Below are 22,336 nucleotides of genomic sequence, written 5' to 3'. Positions count from 1 at the left end.
CAGTTGGCGGCCAAGGCGGCGGCAGCGTGTTACATTTGTCACGGTCACAGTCTGCCACACGCGGTGATTGCCCTCGTGTTGCCTCTCTGCTCCATTGTGGCAAGGCACCCTATATCTCTTGCGCAGTCTGCCTCGTAATGACCACTTGCTCTGTACCCTGTATGACAACGAAATCTCTCTTGGCTTTGGAACCTCAGTGCCAGTGGAAGGGCCATATGTGGCGTGCTGCCTTGCCTCTCTGGAGTCTGGACGACAACTGAACAGAGGCCCCGACTTAAAAGGATCTCTGCATGCGCATCTTCTTACTAGATGTTGATACCCGCCTCAAGTACATATGCGACAGTCATTAGGGTGAAAGTACATATGCGACAGTCATTAGGGTGATTCAGTTCTAACTATGAAAGCCGCTTTTCGTCGCTTTCTGAGAAACCGCTTTCTCGGCTCGGCCGGAAAGGCGTGGGATCCCGGTCAAGCTGCTGCTTTTTGCAAGCGCAGAGCCAATGAGAGAGCTCAATGAGCGAGACTCGCGACTTCGCACGGGGTCGATTGCCATTTCCAGAACGCAATGCATGGCCCCTTGCCGGTGGCTGTAACTTCGACGCTGCGAAAAGCGACAGAAAGCCGCTTTCGCATTTGGAACTGAATCTCCCTATTGTCGCTGTCCTTGTTCCAACGTTCACCTTTTGGAGGGGCACGCATCAGTGATTTTCCGGGCCGAGCTAAGCCCACAGGCTTGGGCCAGGCGTTCAGGCCCAGGCCTCAGCTGCAGGTTGGGGTTTAACGAAACCAAGGGCGTTTGAGCTGTGACGGCGTCGCTGCTTGTGACCTCACGTGAACTTCGCGTGCCATATCCACGGCCACAAGTTCCTGAGATCTAACGCAGCTAACTGGGGACTGTGTCTGATCAATGGTTGACCTCTGCTCCATTGATGCAAAAAGCCACTAATTATGGTACTGTACCGCGTTAGAGCAGTGCAATACATTATACTAGTCTATCCTACATACAAGAGATGGGCTGGATCGTTGATATATAGAGAAATCAGTACTTCGTCACAATAAGGATTAGCCGTGCCCTCTAAACGGCGCGGTTTAGATGGTCTTTTCCTCAATGTGCTCGATCAAATTTCTCCGGGTCCACGTCCAAGTCTTGCGCCCACTGCCCGCTTGCCACCAACTCTCGAGGCCAATCTCTGCAAAGAAGATAGGTTGGGCAGATCGACCTTGGCTTCCCGAGTGGAGTAGAGATTTCACATGGTCCTTGAACATGTCGTATCCATCCTCATGTTCGAAACGGACCAATACCCGTAAAACCTGCAATTCCGGCAGCGTGAGCGTAGGATCGTCCGAGGATGCGCGGTTAATCAGGCAGTCGAAGAGTTTAACCGCCTCCAAGCTGAAATGTTGATGATCGTGAACAATTTGCAGCGCTTGGAGTCCTGGACAAATAGCGAGAAGCGGCATAAAGTGTTCCAGCATCGGGGCCATCTCGTCCATCCCGGCAATCGATAGTTTTTGCAGGGAGCAGTTTGAGCGAACGATTAGACTTCTCCAATCAGGCCACCCTGTCGCGGAGTTGCCTATAGAAAGGGCTTCTAGCCGAGGAAGGTTAAGGTGCCGAACCAGGTCACTGAATATCTTCCTCAACTGGTTGTGTGTGCGTATATTGAATTCGCTCGACCAGGAATACAGGCCCAGCTCAGTCAGGTTGGTCAAGCAGATAGAAGTGACGGGGGCAATCCAATGAAAGGTTTGAGAGTTTGGAGTGAGCCTCAGAAGCAGGCGTCGAAGTTCCTGGCATTCGTCGATAAAATTCAATAGTCGGGTAAGGCAAGCCGGAGAACAGACTTGCACGTCCAAGTTCGTCAGCCGGCTCCAAGGCAGGGAGAGGTCCTCATACTGCTCTGGGTAGAGCCATGTGCACTTGAAGGACCGGAGGTTCGGAAGGGACACCGTTCCCTGATCACGGGTAAACGTTTCAGAGGCACGAGCCAGGTGGCAGTCCCGAACTTCGAGCTCAGTGAGCAGTGGCAAATCCGGCAACTCCATTCGATTGACTTGAGGGAAGCTGTCAGGTGGCAGACTCAGATGCAGCACGCTGCAACGATGGGCAACACTGATCAAGAAGCGGATGCTTCGGGTCATTTGCTCGCCGCGTTCATCAGTCCGAGTGGAGTCGTATGACAGAGCAAGCGGTCGGGTTTGGGCTCGCGCTAGCCAAGCTTCTCGTCGGTGGGGGGACAAGTAATGTATATGCACAGAGGACCACAGCTCCGTGTTAGAGAGCGCAGCGTCCCTCCAGTACTTGCAAACCGCCAGCAAGGCCACGGGTGCACGGTCGGGCCAGGGAATTAAGAACCTATCTTCTTCTGGCAGGCAGTGGAGAAAAATCTCATGGAGCAGTTCCAGCGGTAGTCCCAGTAGACCTCGAAAAGGAGAAAGTAGAGACCTGCATTTATCGGCATACGCCTGGACCAGGATACGGTCTTCTTGACGAGAACGACTTTTGGATTTTATCGAGTCCAGTAACGCGGTGGCGTTGGCCACTTCGTCCAGGAGGAGAGAGCGTTCCGCTTCGTCTGGGAGTCTATTCACCAAGGACAAACGCTCGACAATATCTGTGAGTATGTATGCTAGGTCAGTACGCACCAGCGAAAAAGTATCATTGAGAGGATATACCGCTCTTCTTCTGGAGCTTGGTCTTACGGTGCATGAATGGTAATAAAGATCGCATGTTGGTTGTGATCAGTGATGATTCGACGCGAACTTCTTGGGTAGATTGAGAAGTGAGAGGGATTGAGGGTGAGACACGTCCGCGCGGTACCTGGTATTTATACCTCAGCCGCCACATCGGCAGTATTGCGGTGCCACACTTTGGCCACAAACCCCTGTCTTACATTTTTCATCCCATTTGTGGCAAACCACGTGAAGGTGGCATTAGATACAGCTTGGATGCGTTACTTCTCTTCAGGGCTACTGCTCGATGCGGAGCGCTGCTAAGCTTTCCTTTAGCGTGGCCGTCTTTGTCTTAAAGAATTTCTTGTGCCTCCAAAGGCCAGGCACACTGAGAGATTATTATTGAAGGTTAAAGATCTTCATTAAAGTACAAGTAACGTACAGATTCACATTCCTACATGAGCGTGATAGTTAACGGAAACATCGCAGATTGCAGTCAAGAATTCACAAAGGTATCTCACCCGCCACCCCCGCCACCTAGGCAGCATCCACATCGAACAAAACAATCTCGCACACTCTATCGCCGACGTTTTCTATCCTCAGCTCTGCGCGGGTCTCACCGGCGATATACGCCCCATCGCCCTCACCAAGGACCACACCCTCCTCGCCGGCGCCGCTCACCTTCACCCTCCCGCCCTTCGCCGGGCCCGTGTTGTACCCCGACTTCTGTATCACATGTATGTACGCCTTGGCGGGCGAGGAAGTGCTGGCGGGCTTGGGCAAGGCGTGCGTGAGCGTGGTCTGTGGCGAGACGAGAGACGCGTGCATATAAAGCTGAGCGTGGATCGGAGTGGGCCCAGGGGCCTCGCGAGAGTCGATGACGCCCGGACTGTTGACCGGGGCGACTATCGTCGCGAGCTTGTTAGTTTTCTCGGCGTCGGTGAAGTGGCTGCAGCCAAGTTAGCTCGGGTCATTATGCCTATACGACAAAGACAGGACGCACCGGTTGTAGTATTTGGGTTGAAGGCCTCTTTGGTAGGGAAGTGCCCAGATTTGAAGAAAGTGGACTTGTTTGGGTCCGTGCGCGTGCTCGCTGTGCCGGATACCGGTTCCTGCGGAGGTCATTTGGACGTCGCCACGCTTCAGGACCTCTTTGTTGCCCATAGAGTCATGACTGTAACCGCGGCGTCAGATTGATGAATGATCAACAGAAGTGGCGCAATAACGTACTGAGCGAGCTCTCCGTCCACCACGTATGAGAAGATTTCGAACTCGCGGTGAGGATGGGTGCCGAATCCGGTGTTGGCTTCTACCCGGTCTTCGTTAATGACACGAAGGCAGCCATATTGATCGTGACTCCAGTCAGCATAGCTGAGAACTAGATGTCAATCCCTGAGATGGTTTGTACGAAATATTTGTCGACGTACCTGGCAAAAGAGAAGGTATGGAACGTGTGCAGCCATCCATGGTCGGCGTGACCACGTTCCTCGCTACGCCGAGGGACAATCTTGACGGACATGTTCGTCAAACTGGGCAAAGTAGACAGTAATCGGGCAGTCAAGCTTGCACTACGGAATCGTTTGGGTTTGAGGGGGCCGCGAAGGATTGCGTACACCGTGACGAGGAGAGCGAACAGGCTGAAGAAGATGCGCATACCGTCCTTACATCGGGCAACATTTTATATGGACTCGGCGACATGGATGACGCGAGCATTCTAGCTCAATTGGGCGTCAGAGACAAGCTGTATAAAGCAATTGTAAGCATGATGATACGCGATCGAATGTCAAGCGTTGGCGGTGAGTTCCATAAAAGGCGCTTCCTCCTACACGCGCTCCCACGCTCTTAGCGAAGCCAATCTTGACTCGCGTAATAGCATTCACGTCATCTGCTCGACCAAGAAAGAAATTTCGTTTCGCTCTGGTTTCGCTGCCAACCTGAGCTATGTCTGTCCTACTCCCCCCGCCGAAACGTCAAAAGGTGTACCATGGCATACCACAGCCCGCCCCAGAGCCGCCGAAAGCCACTGCAAATGTCGTGGTACAATTCGTTTCAGAGGACGATGGCTCACCTTTAGCACCTGCCGTCAACCTACCAGCAAATGTGTCGAGAGAAGGACTAGAGGCTTTGGTCAACAAGTTGTCGGTCAAGGTGAGTGTATCTTACATCCGTTATTGACATCTCTCTTACTCACGCAGCTTTCTGGTTCAGGATGAGGATCCCGTGCCGTTTTCCTTCTCAATAGAGCTCCCAGCAGACGCTGTTACTGCTGGAGCTCCTTCTCGCGTGGTCATCGCGAAATCTATAGAAGAAGACGTGTTGTCGCATGCTTCAAAAGCATTTACACCAGAAGACGTCTTTGTGATCCGATGTTCTCCTCAAGCAGTGTTCAAGGTGCGGCCAGCAACCCGTTGCTCATCAACGCTATCAGGACATGCATCACCGATCCTTTGTGCCTCCTTCTCACCAACCGGGAATCTTCTCGCAACCGGTTCTGGCGACTGCACCGCTCGTCTCTGGGATCTCTTCACTGAAACACCATCCCATACACTCTCGGGGCACAAAGGCTGGGTATTATGTGTCGAATGGGAGGCGATGGAGAGGAAACTTGCTACTGGCGGGCATGATGGACACGTACGTACCTACCTACAGCTGTGCTTCAATGCTGATATTCACAACCCACTCGTTGCAGGTTAGACTATGGGACCCCAAAACCGGGAAGCCGATTGGCGACGCCCTCAAAGGCCATACAAAATGGGTCACTTCCCTTGCCTGGGAGCCAATCCACATGTACGCCCCGTTAATTTGTAGCGGATCTTCTTTCTCATATCCTTTCGATATAGAAACGCCTCATCGCCGCGCCTGGCATCTTCTTCCAAAGACGGTACGGTCCGTGTCTGGAATGCATCCACTCGCCGCTTGGAATATGCGCTGGGTGGTCATTCGGCCAGCGTAAACGTTGTTCGCTGGGGCGGTGGCGGGATGGGCGGAAAGGGCGTGCTCTACACCGCATCAAGCGACAGGACTGTGAGGGTCTGGGACGCCAACGGGGTAAGAGAGGCCTACTTTGTGGGTCTGTACTGGCTTATGCGAAGCGTAGGGGAAACCTTTGTACACGCTGAAAGATCACGCACATTGGGTGACGACGCTCACGCTCAACACTGATTTCGTCCTCCGAACGGGACCATATAACCACAAGGGCAAGAAACCCGCGTCAGAGGAGGAAGGTTTGTGACATATGCCCCCTGTTCCCTGCATCATCCTCTAATCCTCAAAGGCGTACAGCTCAGAAACTCGCGCTGGAGAGATACAACACCCTTCTCGCCTCCACGCCCGAACTCCTCATCTCAGGCTCAGACGACCACACCCTCTTCCTCTGGTCTCTCTTCCCCTCCTCTGATTCTGCTCCGTCGACGAGACCCATCACCCGACTGACAGGCCACCAGCGGCAGATTTCGCACGTCGCGTTCTCACCGGACGGCCGGTGGGCGGCAAGCGCCGGCTGGGACAACGCGATCCGGATATGGGAGGGGCGAACGGGCAAGTACATCGCGACGCTCCGGGGCCACGTCGGGCCTGTCTATAGGCTCGCTTGGAGCGCGGACTCCCGGATGCTGGTGAGCGCGAGTAAGGACACGACGTTGAAGGTCAGTGTGTCCGTTGCGTGCTGTCTCATGTCCTGACTTAGCGCGACGTAGATATGGGATTTGAAGACGTACAAGCTGAAGAATGATCTTCCGGGCCATACGGACGAGGTTTACTGTGTAGATTTTGTGGCGGACAAAGTCGTTAGCGGTGGGAGGGACAAGACGGTGAAAATGTGAGTGGGTCTGACTCGTCGCTTGCGCCGAGGCTGACAGGCATCGCTCTTACACCCCCAGTTGGAAGAATTAGAATATCTGTTGCGACAGTTGTCGGTATGTAGATGGACGCAGCCGATTGTGCAAGGTAGCAGTTCCTTTGAAATATTGTCGGACGACAAGCGTAGTGCAAGGCGAGCCTCTTTGTGCAGTCAGGACAGGCATACCTCGCACCCTCACTGCGAGGCAGTGGCTTCTCTCTGCATGGTTTCGTAAGTTGTGACATTCGTGACTGGTACGTTATGGTCACACTATGTGGCAGCCCTAGCGTGAGAAATATGAGTTCGTCTTCGCTGCCACAACCTCTCTGTGGCTTACCCTCTGACGCGTCGACTGCTCACTCCTGACAACTTAGAAGACAATTGAAGAGACACACTGGTATTCATAAACAGGAACTTTAACCTTCTAGTTATACCCCGGTCAACATTCGAGTCTCTCCTGGAATAGTTGATCCTGCATTCCATGAATGAGATGGACGCTCCATTCAGTAAGGTTACCCTTCAATACTCCGGTAGTGGCCATCAGCTGCGCTTTGGGTCCGCTCCACGGGTTCTCTGGAGGAGATCGGGTATGTAACGTGATTCATTCTGGCTTGACGTCTGTTCACGTCCGCTCTCCCGGCGTTACAGAAGTCGTTGAACGTCTCATGAACGTAAACAGACTTGCGTCTGATGTTGATCGCCTTCTCCTGCTGGAAGAAATACGCATTGCGATCGCTGCATTGGATGCCATTGAAGCTGAAGTCTCCATCCTCGAGATGGCATGCCACGGCGACGAACTTGTGCAGGAGTTTATCAGAATCTCCCAGAAGCGTACACCGGTTGAGGAGTATATTGCGATATGCAGGTCCTTGCTATCTCCGGTCCGCGGGTTGTTCGGATTGCCCGTGGAGCTGCTCGGCCTGGTCTTCCTTCACTATCTTTGGGATGATCTCTACGGTCATCCTAGCGTCTCCCCAAGCTATGGACATTTGCGTCTTACATGGGTCTGTCGTCACTGGAGGGACGTCGCTGCGAATACCCACGAACTGTGGTCTATCCTGTTCTTGAAGGGTGGTAGATGTATTGTGCCCGAGTTCGCGGAAATGTCGATTACTCGGGCAGGCAGGCTTCCTTTGACGATGCATCTCGCTCTCGCAAACGAGCTCCCGTTGAGTCTGGGAATATCGCCTGCAGCACTGATGGCGCACCAAAGGGTAGATGAACGGTGGCACGTGGATAAGATCCTCCCCGCTGTTGACGATGTGCTCGCCATAGTGGCAAAACACATCAAGCGTTGCGAAAGTGTATCACTCACTCTCGCTGTAGATAGGCGTTTTCCCCTGCCCCTATCGCCTGGGATTCATTCGATACCCCTACCCTTGCTCCGGCAACTCACAATACAAGTTCGTGCAATCAAGGACTACACCCCCATCGTTCCTTCTGGTCACGTTATCAGGGTTCCTGGACTTCGGGCCCTTACTTTCGACTGGTCCTTCATTCTTCAATACGAGAACTTGATAATACCTTGGGGCCGGTTGACGTCTCTCAATATACGATTCCAATCATTGCAGTGTCTTAATCGACTTCACAGCGTAGTGAAGGGATGTCCTGCGCTCGTGGAATTGAGCTTGGCTGTACGCGTTCGCCACAAGGAACAATTACTAGAGGACATCCTTCCCGGCATTGAACCGATTCATGCGCCGGATCTTCAGTCTCTGGAGGTCATGTTCGAACAGTACGACGAAGATGGCCACGGGGATCTTATCATCACCCGCTTTGTCGAGCAGCTTTATCTTCCTAGACTCGAGCACCTCGTAGTGTGGGGCGTTATCGGGCTCTCCGAATGCTGGAGGAACATGCTCGGTCGGTCAAGATGTCTACTGCAGACATTGCAGCTGGATCCACGTACAAGTCCCAGAAATCCTCTCGAGCTGGTATCTCTGTTCAGGGAAGTCCCCAGTCTCTCGTCGCTTCAACTCCGTCTGCCCGAACCCCTCTGGGGCGATCACGACATTATGTTGCTGGTTGAGTGCATGTTGAAACGCGATCCGTCCAAACATTGGCCTTTCTCATTACCAGCCCTGAAACACCTGCGAATCAGTCTGGGAAGTACGAATCACGATGATTTCGCTTACTATCGCAATATTTTGCGATCCGTCAGCCAAGACATAAGTTCCAGCGGGTCTAGATACAGAGCGAGTGTCGATTTGGCAGATGAGCCGTCCTCTGACCCGTACGGCATAAACGAGACGTGGCTATGGACTATACGAGAATACCACAAGGAAGACATACACTGGTGATTGCTTGAGAGACATAGAGAAATTTCAGAGGTCATCAGACCCGTGAAGGTCTCTACTAGTAATAGGTCGCAGGAGGGCATTATGTTCGATATATCTTCATTGCTCTAGTTTTCTTTCTCGTAATTTGTATCAGATGTGTTGGCTCCCTAAGCAATATACAAGCATGTTAGAATCGCTGATACGATGATGGCTGTATCAGCTGGGCAGATAGCCTCGAGAGTGCAGGATCTTTGGTGCCACAACATTTGCCTAACATAGCCGACACCTTCCTAATCGGTCTTTGGAAAGTCCTTGATTGATCGCGCAGCAGCTTCTTGCGGTGGCACTCACTTGATACAATGAGCAAGAACGGACTCTCGGAAAGCGACATCCCAGGAAAACCCTACGGAGACCCGGATTCCAACTGGGATGAGGCGCGCAAGCGGCGATACGAACGGGAGCTCCGGGACGCAGCCGAGAGGCATAGCTTCGTGCAGCACGTACTGGAGAAGAAAGGGTCGTTCTTTCCAAGGTATGCTGTTGTGGCGTCTGTGGGATTCTGAGCTCGGAGATTCCTGAAGTCTGGACGAGATGAAAGAAGATATTGGCAAGCCTGATAGTCGGACTCTACCCGGCCTCAAAGGGCAGATACGTGATATGAAGGAGAAACATCGTAAGGATGTACAAGACCTGGTTGACTACCAGGCGGAAACGTACTGGGGGGAAGTGCTGGACGCGACGTATTCATCCGAAATCGTTGGGTGGGATAAAGATACTCAGGTGAGTGGCGCATGCCGCTACGCGCAAGATAGACAGCCTGCGAGCGAGGTCTACTGCAATAGAGGCTCTATCGAGATATACGGAACGCAAATGGACCAGCATCAATATCGAGAGCCAATGAACTCTCCATGCTGCAGTACAGCCACTTGCAAACCATCACTCCCCTTCAACAACGCCGCACGGAACTCGAGAAGGAAGAGCTAGAACGCCGCCAGCGCCTCGACCGCCAGTTTCCCTCGAGTATTGGAGAGTACCACGCAATCAGCAACAAAGATGTGCGGCTGCGCATCGCGCGGTTCCTCTTTGCCTTCGAGCGGCAGCATCAGAGCCCCGCGCACAACCACCAGAAGGAAAAGATGATGAACGAGTTCGGCTGGGCATTCAGGCAGGTGAAGCCGCTGTGCGACGAATACGCAAAGAACGTATGTACGCCCTATCCATCTCGATTGTTGCATTTTACCTTTGAGAGCTGCTGTCATGATTGGTGTTTACCGCTCACATCATCTCTGTTGCTACACAGGCCGAGTTCAAGGCCGAAGTTCAGGAGATATTGAAAGACGTGGAGGTGCGAGACCCGAGGAGAAAGCCGTCCTAGATCGCGCCCGCGGCCATGTGCCGCCTCCGCCCCGGCGTGGTCCATGGGCGGAATCAGTGGTAGGATCGTGTAGCGCTACCTCTTGCGTCTAGATGGAATGATGCAGGATCACGGTTGCGCCCGTTTGGTGCCGGTGGTTTCCTGCAACGTATCTTCGTGCAGGCCGTGTCACTCCTGTATATGGCGCCCGGATTCCTTGGGGGGGGGGGGTCTAACCTTGTCTCTGCCTTCTCCCGCGACGAAATGCGACAGCGCGCACATCGGCGTCCCTTGATTACGATCGAGGAGCATAAATAGGTGCGCACACCATTGTACCTGGCCGAACAGATGCGGAACGCCTCCAGGTACGAGTACTGTTATACATGAAGCAGTAGTGGAAACGGCCCCGTGATATCATCGGTCTCTCGGAGACGTTTCAGGATTGGCAGTAGCCAAACACTTCCCCGCGGATGTGCGAGGAGTAGGTACTCTCGGGGGTGACGAACCCGGAGCCGCCAGATACCTGGATGGTAAGTCGGATCTGCGAACTCAATCTTCCCGAATTCTGCTATAGGTATACTTGGATTGGGTTGCGATACGAGCTTCAAGGGGGATCATGGTGGCAGACCTGACATTGGCCACTCTGCAAGTTGGAAGGTAGTCCCTGAAGGGTTAAATCCGGAGTTTCGAGCACCGGAAATGTCTGGTGAGGACACGTACCCGCAGGAGGATGACCGCAGCCCGTGTTCCGATCGCGTATTTGCACGATATTGCAAAGGTATCGGTCCCACTCTGCAAGACAGTGTGAAATGACGTCTAGGGAGTGGCCTCTCCAGTCAATCACTGGAGGCCCTGAGAGTATCATTTGCGACATGCCGCCCCTTTGCATGATCATTCAGACACACGCTGTGGATACCAGCAACAAACAGTAGCCACGATCATGATCGTCACTTGGCCTCCGTGGCCTGTCCGTGATCTACATCGTTGATCGATGAAAGCACGGCCCACGGGTCGGGGACACGAGAGGAGTCGGACTTACCAGCTGGCAGCCGTGTCGTCACGCAAACGTCGAGGAGCATTGAATATTGAGCGCTGAGCAACTCAGACTGCGCTATTACTCGATCGACTGCGCAATCCAGAGTCTAGAAAACATACAAGACAATGGCAAACTTATTATCAGCCTGAATCACTGACGCAGCTTCCGATTCAACGTGGGCAAAAGCAATGCAAGCTGCGCATATGGTACATACTCTTCCGGAGCACATGTCCGACGGATCTTAATTCCTGATTCATCGAGATAAATCCATACCGTCTCGCCCCCCTCCCGAGGTCGATGCTGGTGCAGGACCTCGCCAGGGGGGCAAGGGCTTGCCAGTCGCTGGTCGTTGCAAGCTAACAAGGCAACATAGCGGCTTGCCATCAAGGCGGGATCAGCTTCGTGTCACGGGCATAGCCCTGCGTGCATCGCCACCACGTTTTGGGTGGTTACGTCAGCGAGATCTGGCCGTTCTCGTACGGGATTTGCCATGACGCCGCATAGCAGTCACGCACGACAGCATGAACTGCCAATGCTATACAAGCCTCATGCTCCCGTAGTTTCTCCCAACATACTCTTTCTATAATTCTTCTTATTTCCCTGCTGCGTCCGCATCTCGACGTCGGCTGTACATCCGCGCGCACGCTATTTAATCTCCCCTTCCACAGTCCTGGAAGTCATTCGTACACGCCCCGCAATGTCTGGTTCAGCGTACCAGAGATTTGGCTATGCATCGAGCTCGCCGGGCGGCTCGTCGACGGACAGTCGCAGGCAACAGTCGTCGTCTGCAGTGGGTAGCGATTCCTTCTGTTTTGCGATCCTGAATTTCATGAAGAACGTCAGACACCAATCGTCGATGTCCCGACGGCAGTTCAGAACCTCCTGCTGGCCACCACACGGCTACAAGACGTTCTCCGGAAATGGAGCGAAATGAGGGCCTCGGAAACCCAAGTCAGCGACGTGTACGTCCAGCTGGGCAATGAATTCAACACCATGGTCACTGCGTTCGCCCGCCACAATATTGACATGAGGTAAGAATCTGTCACACCAGCCCCCCCTTAGTGCTCAGAACTGCCTCCCCGCAAAGCGAAATCTACGCAGTTCCAAGGGAGCTACGTGCAGTGCTCGAGCAGTGTCTCGCTGAAGACCCGTCGCCGCAGGTCCTCGAACAGTACATGCCTGCGGTCCGCACGATCCTCTACCACCTTCTCGAAGGACTCAAGAACAAGCAGAACGACTACAAGCGCGCAGCAGGCCGGCGATGACATGCTGGCCTCCGAATCAAGCCGGAAATGCCTGTACATATAATGACCATCCGAGCCATGCCCGCACGCACTATTTATCTGTCACTATTCCAAAAGTATTCCGGTGATTCCGTATACTGTAATGTCGCATTCAGCCCATCATCCACTCGTTGCACGTACATTACACGCAAGCTCTTTGTATCCATTATTCATCCCATCGCACGTATTTATGGACCCGTATTTATTAGGCGATATCCTGATCCCCTCCTAATATTCTAGAAATGTAGATCTATCTCTATCTGGTATATATAGATCAAATACATATGCTGTCTCCCTACGCGCGCTTCCATGGCCCGGATTTGAAGTTGGAATCGCCGTAGAGCTGTGTTTTGCTTCACCCTTCTCGAAAACACTCCTCTAGTCACTTTCGGATGCCAGGGCCGTACTCCTCGATGACGGAGACCGGCTCGCGATATTCACCTACTGGCATGTATGGCAAATCTAATCTGTGCACACACGAGGGGTATAGTCCATGCGCTGAGTGTAGTTCCGGTTACACGTGAAAGATGAGATCTTGCTCACCCGAACGCTCCGGGGCCACCCGTCTTCAGACCTTCCTTAGTGGACCAAAGCGGATGGCCCGCCAGTGCGATCACGGTTACACGAAGCTGTGCGTATCGATTGGTTGGAAGTCAACACGGAAGCAAGTTCACGAAAGGAAGGGGCGGTACTTACACCGTAGCGATATTCGTGCGTTCCCAAGGCGGAGCCAGATTGAGAGTCGAGGACGGTGATAAGATCAGGGACCACCGCGATGAGCTGTCATATGTGATACATTGTGCTTAGCTTCTTGGATGACAGCCGTGGGTCGAGGCCGTTATAGCCCTTACCTCAGTCCTACCACCCGATGAAGTCAGGTCTGCGCGCAAATTCTCGTTCTGGAACTCAATACGCAAAGTTGCGTTTTGCATTGCAGATTCATCTGGCAGGTTCTTGGAGCCTTTGCTCTCTTCCTCCTCGAGGGTAAGCGGTGCCACTAGAATTATTCCGTGTTATCCTGAATAACGAACGACAACCACGAAAGCAGCACATACTAGTAACGGAACCCCACTACGATCTTCAGCTCAGTCATGCTCCGCTCGGGAAGTGGATGGAGACGTACCGTAAAACCAGCTCGTACTTCACGCTCGATTCCCACGATCTTACCAACAAACAGGCATTTGCCGTTTTGCAGGCTGAGGATAGCATCCGTTATGCCACCCAAATCACTGGATCATGATACAGTAAGCGGTATACTCCTTGTTGAACCTAAACTGTGGCCTTCACCTCTTAGAGCGGCATTCAGCGACAGCTTTCCCGAGTCTCCACGCCTAGAATAGAATGACAATGGACCTCTTGGATAATTCAGTGCCTAGATAACTCACCTGTGATACAGTCCGAGTGACCCCGTATTCTCTGCAGGTCTTGGCAGTGAGAGGGGCCATACTAACACCAGCCTTGCTACCCAAAGTGGTGCATACGCCTCTTAGTCTAAAGTTAGCGTCAGTCCCGATAAATCCGAGTTTCTCGACGACAGTAACCCGCACATGGTCTCAACCATATACTGATCGGACGTGGAAGGCAATACCTATGAACTTGATTTAATACCATGATAGACTGCTTCGATTGCATACCGCCGTGTGCTCACAATTGAATTATTGACACCGTCTGCGATAGCACAAGGGGTCAGACTCGCCGGCACTGAGAACGCCGCCGGAAGGCTCTGCCTGATAGCATCACGGTAAGCAATGCACACTCTCAGCCGCCCTAGGTTCACATACCACATCTGAGGATAGGCCCGACCCATTAAATCACCGTCGAAGCTGATTAGATTCCGGAAATCAGCATGATTGTTGGAAGAGTGGCATTAATCAACTTACACAGGAATACTTCATTGGATACGCCGTCCAGGGCCTATTGTTAGCGAAGCCTGTAAGAAGCAGCGGAGGGTGGCACTCACTCGAGATGCTTCGCGGATGCAAGAATCATCGGTTGGATGCCATTGCCCCCACCAATCTCATCACTGCGCTCGCCAAGTATTAGTGCTCATATTTCCGGTACCGAGGCAAGGTGTCTCACGAGATGACTGCTGCAGGCTTTCCGGCGTTCAAGAATTTCATCAGATTTCGACAAGCAGTTTCGACTTCCGTTCCGGCTTGCAGTCGCTCATTCGACACAGATGGGCTACCCATCTATAGTAATAGTCGTGAGTTTTTCTCAAGTCAGTGCCACACAATGGCGAGGTCTTACAAAGTGCCCTCTGAATATCTGAATTTGCAATTGGATGAATGAGCATATGATACCACTAAAAGCGAATGCAAGGCATACCATCGCATCATCCGGGAGAGAATCCGAGGAGATGACCTTGATACACCCGCCTTCTCGCAGGATCTCACGAGCCCTGGTCTCTCTTCGTCAGCGTTGTGGCAAACTTCAGCCAAAGCCAGCCTTACATGATGAATGGGGGATACGGACTCCCTCCTCCTCCCGTACCCAGGATGCCACAACCTTCCTGTATCCACTCTAGGTCGACCTCACTCAGCAGCCATTCACCTTTCTCGTTGATCGTCGGCCGATACGTGGCGATATCGATCTTCCTTTCGACGAACCCTGCTTCTCCGTTGGCCGCCAGCTTTTCGCCCTCTACATAGCCCTCTTCCGCATCTGCGAAGTCTTCGATGACGGTTGACTCAGCTGGAATGGCTTCCGCGTCCAGTTCGCCCACAGCGCGGACGATGAGACGGGTGGCTTTGATCGTAATATACTGTAGGATATGCCTGGTCAGACACTACAGCGCAAGCCGAGAAGCAGATTAAGCGTACCTGAACCGGTAGATTCTCCACCTCGACCACCTTCACCGTTTCCCGCTTGGCGCCGTTCTGGACCGCCCTCTCAATGGCGAGCGCTTTGGCCTTGTCAACCACTTCCTCAAGCTTCTTGTCCTCCAGGATCTCAATCGTGTCTGTATCGACGGTGCCAGGATATTAGGTCAGAGTGACGATACTAGATGTAGTCGGAGAGGACTGACCAACTTCTCCGGAAACATTAGCAACACAAGCTCCGACAGCATTGGCGCAGGAAAACAGGGGCGGCCTGATAAGCTCTGCATTATACCAATCAGTCTCGAGATTCAAAAAACGACCTCTATCCAACGTACCCGCAACCCCGTTCAGCTGTTCGGGTGCAATCACACTCCCACCTCCGACGAGCAACACAGTCGCAGATTCGGGGCTCGTCTTCATCCTGTCAATCTGCACAAGCAAGCGCCATGAGTGTCACGCACTTCCATGGCAAGGTACGAATAGGGACACATACCACATCCTCGAGCAGCTTCTTCACGCACTCCTTTGCGCCTTTGAGTTCTTCCTCGTCGAAGGCATTCTTCGCTTTGGACACGTCCCCTATGGCGAGGGACGGGTTGAGCGCCACCGCGAGGTCTGTCGCGGTGCGGGTGGAGCCTCCGAAGACCAGGCCCTCTGTAAGGAGTTTGTATCCAGTGGAGCTGAATGGTGGTATTAGTTGTTATTTCTGATGGTCGAGGAGACGTATGGCGTGATATGGTAACATAAGGCCAGCTGGGTATGCAGTGTGTGTATACCTCGTCATCACAACAAGTAGTCCTTCCCGCGAAGCGGTACCCTGTGAGCTGGATGACTTGTCCCTAGGGATCATCAACATAGCCCTGGAAGAGCCTACCACGTTAGAAGAGCACACGATTCCATACGGTGCTAATTGAGCATTGTACGGAGCTGCGAACTCCTCCAAGATGGCGGGACCGAACGACAAGGCAAGTGTGTGGGACCCGCGAGTGACCCCCCACTGACCACAGAGTGTATCTGTCGGAGATTATACCGCAGGGTGGAGTAGTCAGGGAAAGGAAGTTTGCCGATTTTAAGGGACATAGTTGGCTTGGAGCCGCTCCACGCTGTGGGATATCCTCTCTCAGATGCACTGTAACATCGCCATTGAGCTCATTGCGGAAAGAACCAATTGCAGCGGACACCCCGGAGGCGAGGCTGCACCATAAATTTCCATGCTTTCCATGCTGAAAAAGAATGGACACTCACTCTGGTCCGACGGTCACTTTGACACCGCCCGATTCCGCGCGAGTCCTCACCTGCGCGAGGTTAGTCCACTGGCGTTCAGAGAGAACCCTTTGTGATCTGCGAATACTCACAATGCTCCCTCCTCCGAGTCCTATACTTTGTACGTCCGGCATACTGAAATTCGTGCGTACCCCGCCGACAGAGATGAACGCAGCCGCCTGCCGCGGGAATCCGCTGGGCAGGAGCTAAGGTGAAAGTTCCCCAATCATTATCGCCGGACAGTGGGAATGATCGACGGTGAAGACTAACCACGCCGACATCGGTAGTCGTCCCGCCAATGTCTACCACGATTACGCTCTGTCCCTTCTTGGAGATCTCCGACGCGGACGATCCAAGGCCTGCTAGATAGCTCTGCGCATGCATGCAATCAATCCGGTGCAAGTGGCCACCATGAGATCAACGTGATACTCACCGCCCCGCGCATACTGTTAGTCTGCCCGCTGGCAAACGTCCGGATCGGGAGCCGCGCTGCTTCCCGCGCAGTCGTGAGCGTCCCGTCGTTCTGCGTGAGGAATCTATCCAGGCGAGCATACACATATATGTTACACGATGCCTGTATATGAACAAGGGGCGGTACTCACAAAGGACAGCTCAGCCCGACCTTGCCCATCGCGCGCCGGAAGGAGGCGATGGTGCGCCGGGCGAAGGCGAGGATCGAGGCGTTGAGGATGGTGGCGTTTTCCCGCTCGAGGAGGCCGGGGTTGGCCACTGCCTCGATATAACTTTAGGGGGTTATAAGGCCAGAGAGGGGAGGAACTGACCTTCGCGGGAGCAGACAACGTGCACGTCTTCGCCAAGTTCTCGTTCTATTATGGCTTTTGCTCGGTCTTCTTGGGAGGTGCCCTAGAAGTGGATAGAACGGATTGATCCAATTCGTGGAATATCGAGAGGGGATAGTAAAGTTGGGAACTTACATCCTGCCTGTCGAGGGATGAGTATATTCCTACGACCGCTATTGCTTTCAGACCTTTCTCCTTGATGATCTTGCATTCAGAGACTATCTCGGCTTCGTTGATCTACCATAGGGTAGTTGTGTCGGAAATGACAATGCAGCAGGGCAGGAAGAGCACGAACGTCGTTGATGAGCTTTCCATCAATCTGGAGCCCTCCTTTCAGGATGGCGACATGTCCGTCCATGATTGCGCGTAATGACGGCGGGAAGTCGAGAAAAGGGGGACATTCCTATTGGGGGGACAGTTTGAGTAGTAAGTGGGTCGAGCAATATGGCCAAACACACCTTGGTATATGGAGCACCCAAGCGGATCACCGCGACTTTCGACAGACGGCGGGCATCACGCTCCACGACAGCATTAATGAAATGTGTAGCTGAGGTATGGGGATACATCAGAATGCATGGCGGAAGTCTTTGCGGGTAGACGGATGCCTTAGACTTACTTCCAATCATCAAACTCCCGACGTCTCCCGGGTTGACTGCGCTCTCTGTCAGCACCTCTCTCACAGCACTTTGAATGCCACTGGTTACATCCGGAGTCGTAGGCGACTTGAAACTCGCCAAAACGCCGCGGTTTGGCTGCGAAGAAGAGGTGAGTGAGAGGGAAAGCAGGACGCCGTCGGTGTTGGTGCCTCCGACGTCGACGCCGATGCGGTAGTGCGGCTTTGCTGCTGACATCTCTGACTGGTGGTTCGGGCGAAGCTGTCAGTGTACGGGAGGGAGCGCACTGGCGACCTTTGCGATGCCTCGGGACTGTTATACGAAAGGGAAGGCTGCTATCACAGACCGGCCGCCGCCTTCAATAATAATAAATTAATAGCCAGGATGCCTCCGGCATGTCTTCTGCTTGCTTATCGTCCAGTTTGTAGACGTATTCGCAAAGACGTTCGGTCGATATCTCCGCGAGAACCAGCAGGAGAGATTAGATCGTCAACTGCGGTACCTCGGCCCGGCACATCCGGGTGGCGTTTAATGCTGGCAGTCGCGCCACAGACGCGTACCTGCACGCGTGGCAATCGGTGCGCTGACTACTTACGGCGGCGACGGCTTCATGTTGGATTGCAGTGCATGCTAGCTAGCTGGATTCTTTCTCTTTTTGCCATTCCAAAATGACAGGGTACCGAGAACGTCACGCACAACGCGAATACGCGCAGCGTGTCCTTCGCGAATTCATGGGCAGAGACTATGAGATAACACTCAAGAATATCTGGGCTGATGCGATTCAAAATGAGCAGAAGGAAGCGCAGAAGCATCCATCGCCTACGAATATTCAGGCTCGAGAAGGCTTTGTTTATGTTCTACATGATACTTGTACTTCCAGGAGGGCAAACCAAACTCCTTTGACCCCAAGGAACTGGTCCTTGCCTTGTGTTCGAATTACCGTCTGAGTGGTCCGCAGTCTATCTCAACAGGTGGATGCGTCCTTACTTCGGACTTCGGATACGATATATTCTCCGTTCGTCTTTACTTTTCTCGTTGCTTAAGCTTTCCATGTCTTGACCGTAGAGTTCCTAGGTTTCCCCGTTGCCCCATACATCATTACCGTGACAATTTTATTCCTCGGATATGTGGTATAATTCTGTTGTTCCTAAAAACGTGTGTATATCCATATTGTCGGTGTCAATATTTTGCTCGCCTGATCTCATCTTTCAGGTGAGCACTGATTAATCGTCTCCACCCGGTCTCATTAATGACTTCTTACGGCCATGCAATATGCGATACTATGTAGCCGCTGTGGCGAAGTCATGGTCTGGCACCCAGTGATGCCCCTCCTGACGTGTTCGATGATTTAGAGGACTTCTTGTGTGGTGTTGTCGCGGAATGCGAGCCTCTACTTACTGACCCTCAACGCGGAGACGGTGCTGTCCTAGATAGTTTCTGTGACAGTATCTGGGGAGACCTAGATGGATCTACACTGTTGGAGATCCTAGCCATTGCGGGTGAGTTCGATGTCTCGTGCATTCTACTGACCTATTCTTGTTGGCTCCTTGCATCATCTTATGTTTGTAGGGTTGAGTGCGTTGTTGACCTAGGGCGAAAGCATACGTTCGCCGTCACGCTTAACTCGCCTTTGTGCAGCATTCTACATGTTTGCCCACCGAACCCGTCATGATGACGGAATAGAGCTATGGTCTCCGTTATACTCATCATTTTCAGACATGGAGTATGAACTTTGGCTTTCAGCAATCTCATGTCGCCTTGTCTGGACAAAGACACGATGACAATGACGCCTACTGTCAGCCAGAGGTTGAAGTATAAGCACATGCTTACCGTCCAAGGGAAGAGCCGCCTCTCATGCACAAGCAGGCAGGCACAGTTTATCGACGGTTATAATGTACGCTCAAGTTCGCTTTCTTAATTGCTATTCGGGCCATTTGCTGATTTATCATGTCGAACAAGAATACTCTGGAGATCCTGAAAAACAGGGTTCCCCTCAGCCGCACGATTCGCGCTGTCCTTGACCGGGACGAATGTAACCTCGGGGTCTTGATAATCGGCAGTGCAGAGTGGGAGCGCTTGAATCCAACGCTCAAACGAAGGTTGATCCATTAACAGAGATGTATAGCCGTCTGGGTACGCGTCATTTGTCTAGTGCTCTACGGCAGCATATTCAGCGATTGCATCGTCGTCTCTTTCAGCACCCGAAATGTTGTCCGAGCGCACATTCCTATCAGCGAAGGGGTATGAAATCTTATCCACAGGGCCGGCCAAGAGGTATCGCTCGGTGTTTACGTACCACTAGATGTCTGGACTGTGTGCTGTCCTTATCCAAGGTTTTTACAGTATTTACCTTTTGGCTCCGGGTGTCTTCACTCATTGCGCAGAATCACAGGTTCACACTTGAATACACGGAGTACTGCGACGACGAGCTGACAGATTTACGGTTCGAAACCCTCGTCAGTCGAGACGATACTAACATCGCCTTTGGCCCTCTCGAGTGTTGTGGCAACGCCATTGTCGTACGTGTTGGCAACGGTCGTATTCGGTATGGCTAAGAGTATTCTTACGACTGCGCATCGCGCTCACCCTATACCTTTAGGGTCGCACCGAATCGTCTCGACCCAACTCTGCTGAAGCGCTTCGATCCTGCGAGCTCTTGAAACAGGTATGCAAAAACGAACTTCGTGACGTGGAAGAGCCAGAGCTGCATCCATGGAAGAGTGGCAGGTTGCATATGCCCGAGGAAACCAAGCAGCGACGAGCCGGTGCAAGAGTCTCTAGGATGGGTCAATGCAAGTGCTACTCCCTCAGGATCCTCCGTGAGGTCGGCACCAGCCACTTGTTCAACGTCGGCAGAGGGCAGCCCTGGTCCAGTCAAGAAGCACCGCATCAGTGCCGATAAGGCCGTTGCTTTAGCTGGGAAGGTCGAGGATACCGACGACGGGACGAGGAGAAGCAGGCGGGGGCGCGGTATGTAGCTGTCATAAGAGTTTCCGAGTTACCTGACAGTGCCGTGCCTCTCACCGTTTTACTGGATCTTCGACTGCTGTCTGCGTTCCTTGTGGTCCCTAGCGAGGACCCAGACCCAAGTGTGCGGCCGAGCGCCAACACATCCATATGCATCGCCTAGTCTTGCGAAACGGCTCTGGCGCACATCCAAAGCTCCTTACCCAATTATTCGTACAACAGTTGCACGTACTTACAACTCTACACCATCCAGTATCTCTTTGAAGATCCCATAGTTACCCGGTCCATTACGGGTGGAACTATACACCGCAAATACGACCCGTCGGAACCACCCCTTGAATTCCGGTTCCAGCAGGATGGACTTCATCATATTCGCCACTTGCCGAGGTGGGCAGGCGTAAGCACCACAGCCCATGGCAGCTGCAACGGCGTGAATATCTTCCCACAAAGCATAACTTCCCTACACGCACCGAGAACCATATAATGCTGCCCATTTGATGCCGCCATACGGTACACCAGCCTGATCTTTCCTTCAAAGTCTCGCTTATCTTCCTCCCTCGCAAGGCTTTCTCCGTCCGGTGTGAGTTTCGGGCCCCTCGGAGCAGCGACCGTAATCACAGACACCAAAATACGCTCATCCTCGGGCAAGTCGACGCAGTCATGGTCCAAATCATCCTTGAACACCACAACGGCGGGAGAGAATACACCCGCTACCGAGCCGGGACCCAGGTTTGGCCACGGATAATATTCTTCCTTGAGGGTCGCGTAAAGCGTAGAAGAATAGCATAGCGCCTCTTCCTATAGCTACCCTGTCTGAGAACGGTACCGCGACCCCTGCACTGCTCCACTTACTTGGGTCGAGGTCAAGCTGTACAACCACCCGCCAGCCCGCACCTCGTCGCTGGCAAGGTTCAGAACCGCCACTTTACCATTAGCTTCCTCCGGGTGCTCTCGTATAATCCCGCGGGCAGCTCTGAATGAATCTGAGTTGATCACGCTGACCTTGGACGAAGGGAAGTCGGGCGATTTGGAACGATCGAGAGGTGGCAGCTGCGACGCGATGAAGGTGGAATCGAGCGATGCGCCGGGAGTAGACGCGACAATATCAGGGGTTCTCGCGAGGGTATCCTCCGCTATCTCCTTGCGACGCGCTCGAGGAGGGGACATAGTACGTGGTGTCCAATGCAGGGATCGGACTGTAGCTAGTATTGATCGGCAGCGCGCAGCCGCGGACCTCAGCATGATTTCTTGACGACAGAATATAATCCGGACCAGTGGTCCCCACGTACTGGGTAATGAAGGAGGTACCAGCGGCAGGATCGGTGAGGCCGAGTGGGCTCCGAAGGTCGAATATACTGTCGCTCTGTTGTGTCCTATTTGTCCACAGGTGTGGCATCTCGGATCGGA

At 53.0% G+C, this 22,336-nt stretch overlaps 8 protein-coding genes across 8 annotated transcripts; 4 read left to right on the top strand and 4 right to left on the bottom strand.

Annotated features, from left to right (window-relative positions):
• Positions 1 to 1,089: 1,089 nt before the first annotated feature.
• Positions 1,090 to 2,710, bottom strand: GLOTRDRAFT_92971 (uncharacterized protein; the record flags this gene model as incomplete). The annotated part of the gene is made up of 2 exons (XM_007867078.1): positions 1,090 to 2,615; positions 2,677 to 2,710. The coding sequence occupies 2 exons, from the start codon at positions 2,708 to 2,710 to the stop codon at positions 1,090 to 1,092; spliced, it is 1,560 nt and encodes a 519-aa protein (XP_007865269.1).
• A 340-nt stretch (positions 2,711 to 3,050) lies between these two features.
• Positions 3,051 to 4,324, bottom strand: GLOTRDRAFT_138254 (RmlC-like cupin). Its single transcript, XM_007867077.1, has 4 exons — positions 4,101 to 4,324; positions 3,904 to 4,044; positions 3,677 to 3,847; positions 3,051 to 3,622 (listed from the first exon to the last, which is right to left on the bottom strand). Exons 1-4 carry the CDS (start codon positions 4,190 to 4,192, stop codon positions 3,211 to 3,213), a joined length of 816 nt encoding a protein of 271 aa, XP_007865268.1. The 5' UTR covers positions 4,193 to 4,324; the 3' UTR covers positions 3,051 to 3,210.
• A 290-nt stretch (positions 4,325 to 4,614) lies between these two features.
• On the top strand, positions 4,615 to 6,685 carry GLOTRDRAFT_115765 (WD-repeat protein; the record flags this gene model as incomplete). The annotated part of the gene is made up of 8 exons (XM_007867076.1): positions 4,615 to 4,821; positions 4,882 to 5,304; positions 5,363 to 5,460; positions 5,514 to 5,721; positions 5,771 to 5,897; positions 5,956 to 6,317; positions 6,369 to 6,490; positions 6,552 to 6,685. 8 exons carry the CDS (start codon positions 4,615 to 4,617, stop codon positions 6,562 to 6,564), a joined length of 1,560 nt encoding a protein of 519 aa, XP_007865267.1. The 3' UTR covers positions 6,565 to 6,685.
• A 491-nt stretch (positions 6,686 to 7,176) lies between these two features.
• Positions 7,177 to 8,811, top strand: GLOTRDRAFT_128494 (uncharacterized protein; the record flags this gene model as incomplete). The annotated part of the gene is made up of 1 exon (XM_007867075.1): positions 7,177 to 8,811. One exon carries the CDS (start codon positions 7,177 to 7,179, stop codon positions 8,809 to 8,811), a length of 1,635 nt encoding a protein of 544 aa, XP_007865266.1.
• Positions 8,812 to 9,128: 317 nt separating this feature from the next.
• Positions 9,129 to 10,165, top strand: GLOTRDRAFT_138252 (uncharacterized protein; the record flags this gene model as incomplete). Its single annotated transcript, XM_007867074.1, has 4 exons — positions 9,129 to 9,322; positions 9,372 to 9,570; positions 9,708 to 9,992; positions 10,091 to 10,165. The coding sequence occupies exons 1-4, from the start codon at positions 9,150 to 9,152 to the stop codon at positions 10,163 to 10,165; spliced, it is 732 nt and encodes a 243-aa protein (XP_007865265.1). The 5' UTR covers positions 9,129 to 9,149.
• A 1,712-nt stretch (positions 10,166 to 11,877) lies between these two features.
• GLOTRDRAFT_128492 (uncharacterized protein) lies at positions 11,878 to 12,445 on the top strand (the record flags this gene model as incomplete). Its single annotated transcript, XM_007867073.1, has 3 exons — positions 11,878 to 11,970; positions 12,024 to 12,211; positions 12,268 to 12,445. 3 exons carry the CDS (start codon positions 11,878 to 11,880, stop codon positions 12,443 to 12,445), a joined length of 459 nt encoding a protein of 152 aa, XP_007865264.1.
• A 400-nt stretch (positions 12,446 to 12,845) lies between these two features.
• Positions 12,846 to 18,199, bottom strand: GLOTRDRAFT_92967 (uncharacterized protein; the record flags this gene model as incomplete). The annotated part of the gene is made up of 30 exons (XM_007867270.1): positions 12,846 to 12,930; positions 13,007 to 13,092; positions 13,160 to 13,243; positions 13,315 to 13,460; positions 13,519 to 13,534; positions 13,587 to 13,692; positions 13,751 to 13,794; positions 13,849 to 13,954; positions 14,098 to 14,190; positions 14,245 to 14,286; positions 14,424 to 14,486; positions 14,543 to 14,655; positions 14,792 to 14,873; positions 14,917 to 15,227; positions 15,286 to 15,425; positions 15,492 to 15,566; positions 15,621 to 15,714; positions 15,779 to 15,965; positions 16,062 to 16,124; positions 16,288 to 16,479; positions 16,531 to 16,580; positions 16,641 to 16,754; positions 16,819 to 16,920; positions 16,982 to 17,084; positions 17,151 to 17,277; positions 17,331 to 17,412; positions 17,484 to 17,585; positions 17,644 to 17,751; positions 17,807 to 17,895; positions 17,965 to 18,199. 30 exons carry the CDS (start codon positions 18,197 to 18,199, stop codon positions 12,846 to 12,848), a joined length of 3,240 nt encoding a protein of 1,079 aa, XP_007865461.1.
• Positions 18,200 to 21,014: 2,815 nt separating this feature from the next.
• On the bottom strand, positions 21,015 to 22,252 carry GLOTRDRAFT_75286 (uncharacterized protein). The gene is made up of 4 exons (XM_007867072.1): positions 22,219 to 22,252; positions 21,782 to 22,131; positions 21,400 to 21,727; positions 21,015 to 21,349 (listed from the first exon to the last, which is right to left on the bottom strand). The coding sequence occupies exons 2-4, from the start codon at positions 22,094 to 22,096 to the stop codon at positions 21,162 to 21,164; spliced, it is 831 nt and encodes a 276-aa protein (XP_007865263.1). The 5' UTR covers positions 22,097 to 22,131; positions 22,219 to 22,252; the 3' UTR covers positions 21,015 to 21,161.
• Between the last annotated feature and the right edge of the window lie 84 nt (positions 22,253 to 22,336).

This window comes from Gloeophyllum trabeum (assembly GCF_000344685.1).
Source record: "Gloeophyllum trabeum ATCC 11539 unplaced genomic scaffold GLOTRscaffold_00005, whole genome shotgun sequence".
NCBI classification, from domain to species: Eukaryota; Fungi; Basidiomycota; class Agaricomycetes; order Gloeophyllales; family Gloeophyllaceae; genus Gloeophyllum; species Gloeophyllum trabeum.
The sequence above is the reverse complement of the archived record's forward strand: the minus strand, read 5'-3'. Positions and strand labels throughout refer to the sequence as shown.

Bases quoted from the DNA above. Each gene is read 5' to 3' on its own strand.
- GLOTRDRAFT_75286 (XM_007867072.1), bottom strand. From the start codon at position 22,096: ATGTCCCCTCCTCGAGCGCGTCGCAAGGAGATAGCGGAGGATACCCTC. The intron at 21,728-21,781 runs GTAAGTGGAGCA...GGGTAGCTATAG, and splicing joins ACAGCTTGACCTCGACCCAA to GAAGAGGCGCTATGCTATTC. The intron at 21,350-21,399 runs GTGCGTGTAGGG...ACGCCGTTGCAG, and splicing joins GCAGCATTATATGGTTCTCG to CTGCCATGGGCTGTGGTGCT.
- GLOTRDRAFT_138254 (XM_007867077.1), bottom strand. From the start codon at position 4,192: ATGTCCGTCAAGATTGTCCCTCGGCGTAGCGAGGAACGTGGTCACGCC. The intron at 4,045-4,100 runs GTACGTCGACAA...TCTAGTTCTCAG, and splicing joins CATACCTTCTCTTTTGCCAG to CTATGCTGACTGGAGTCACG. The intron at 3,623-3,676 runs GTGCGTCCTGTC...ACTTGGCTGCAG, and splicing joins CAACCCAAATACTACAACCG to CCACTTCACCGACGCCGAGA.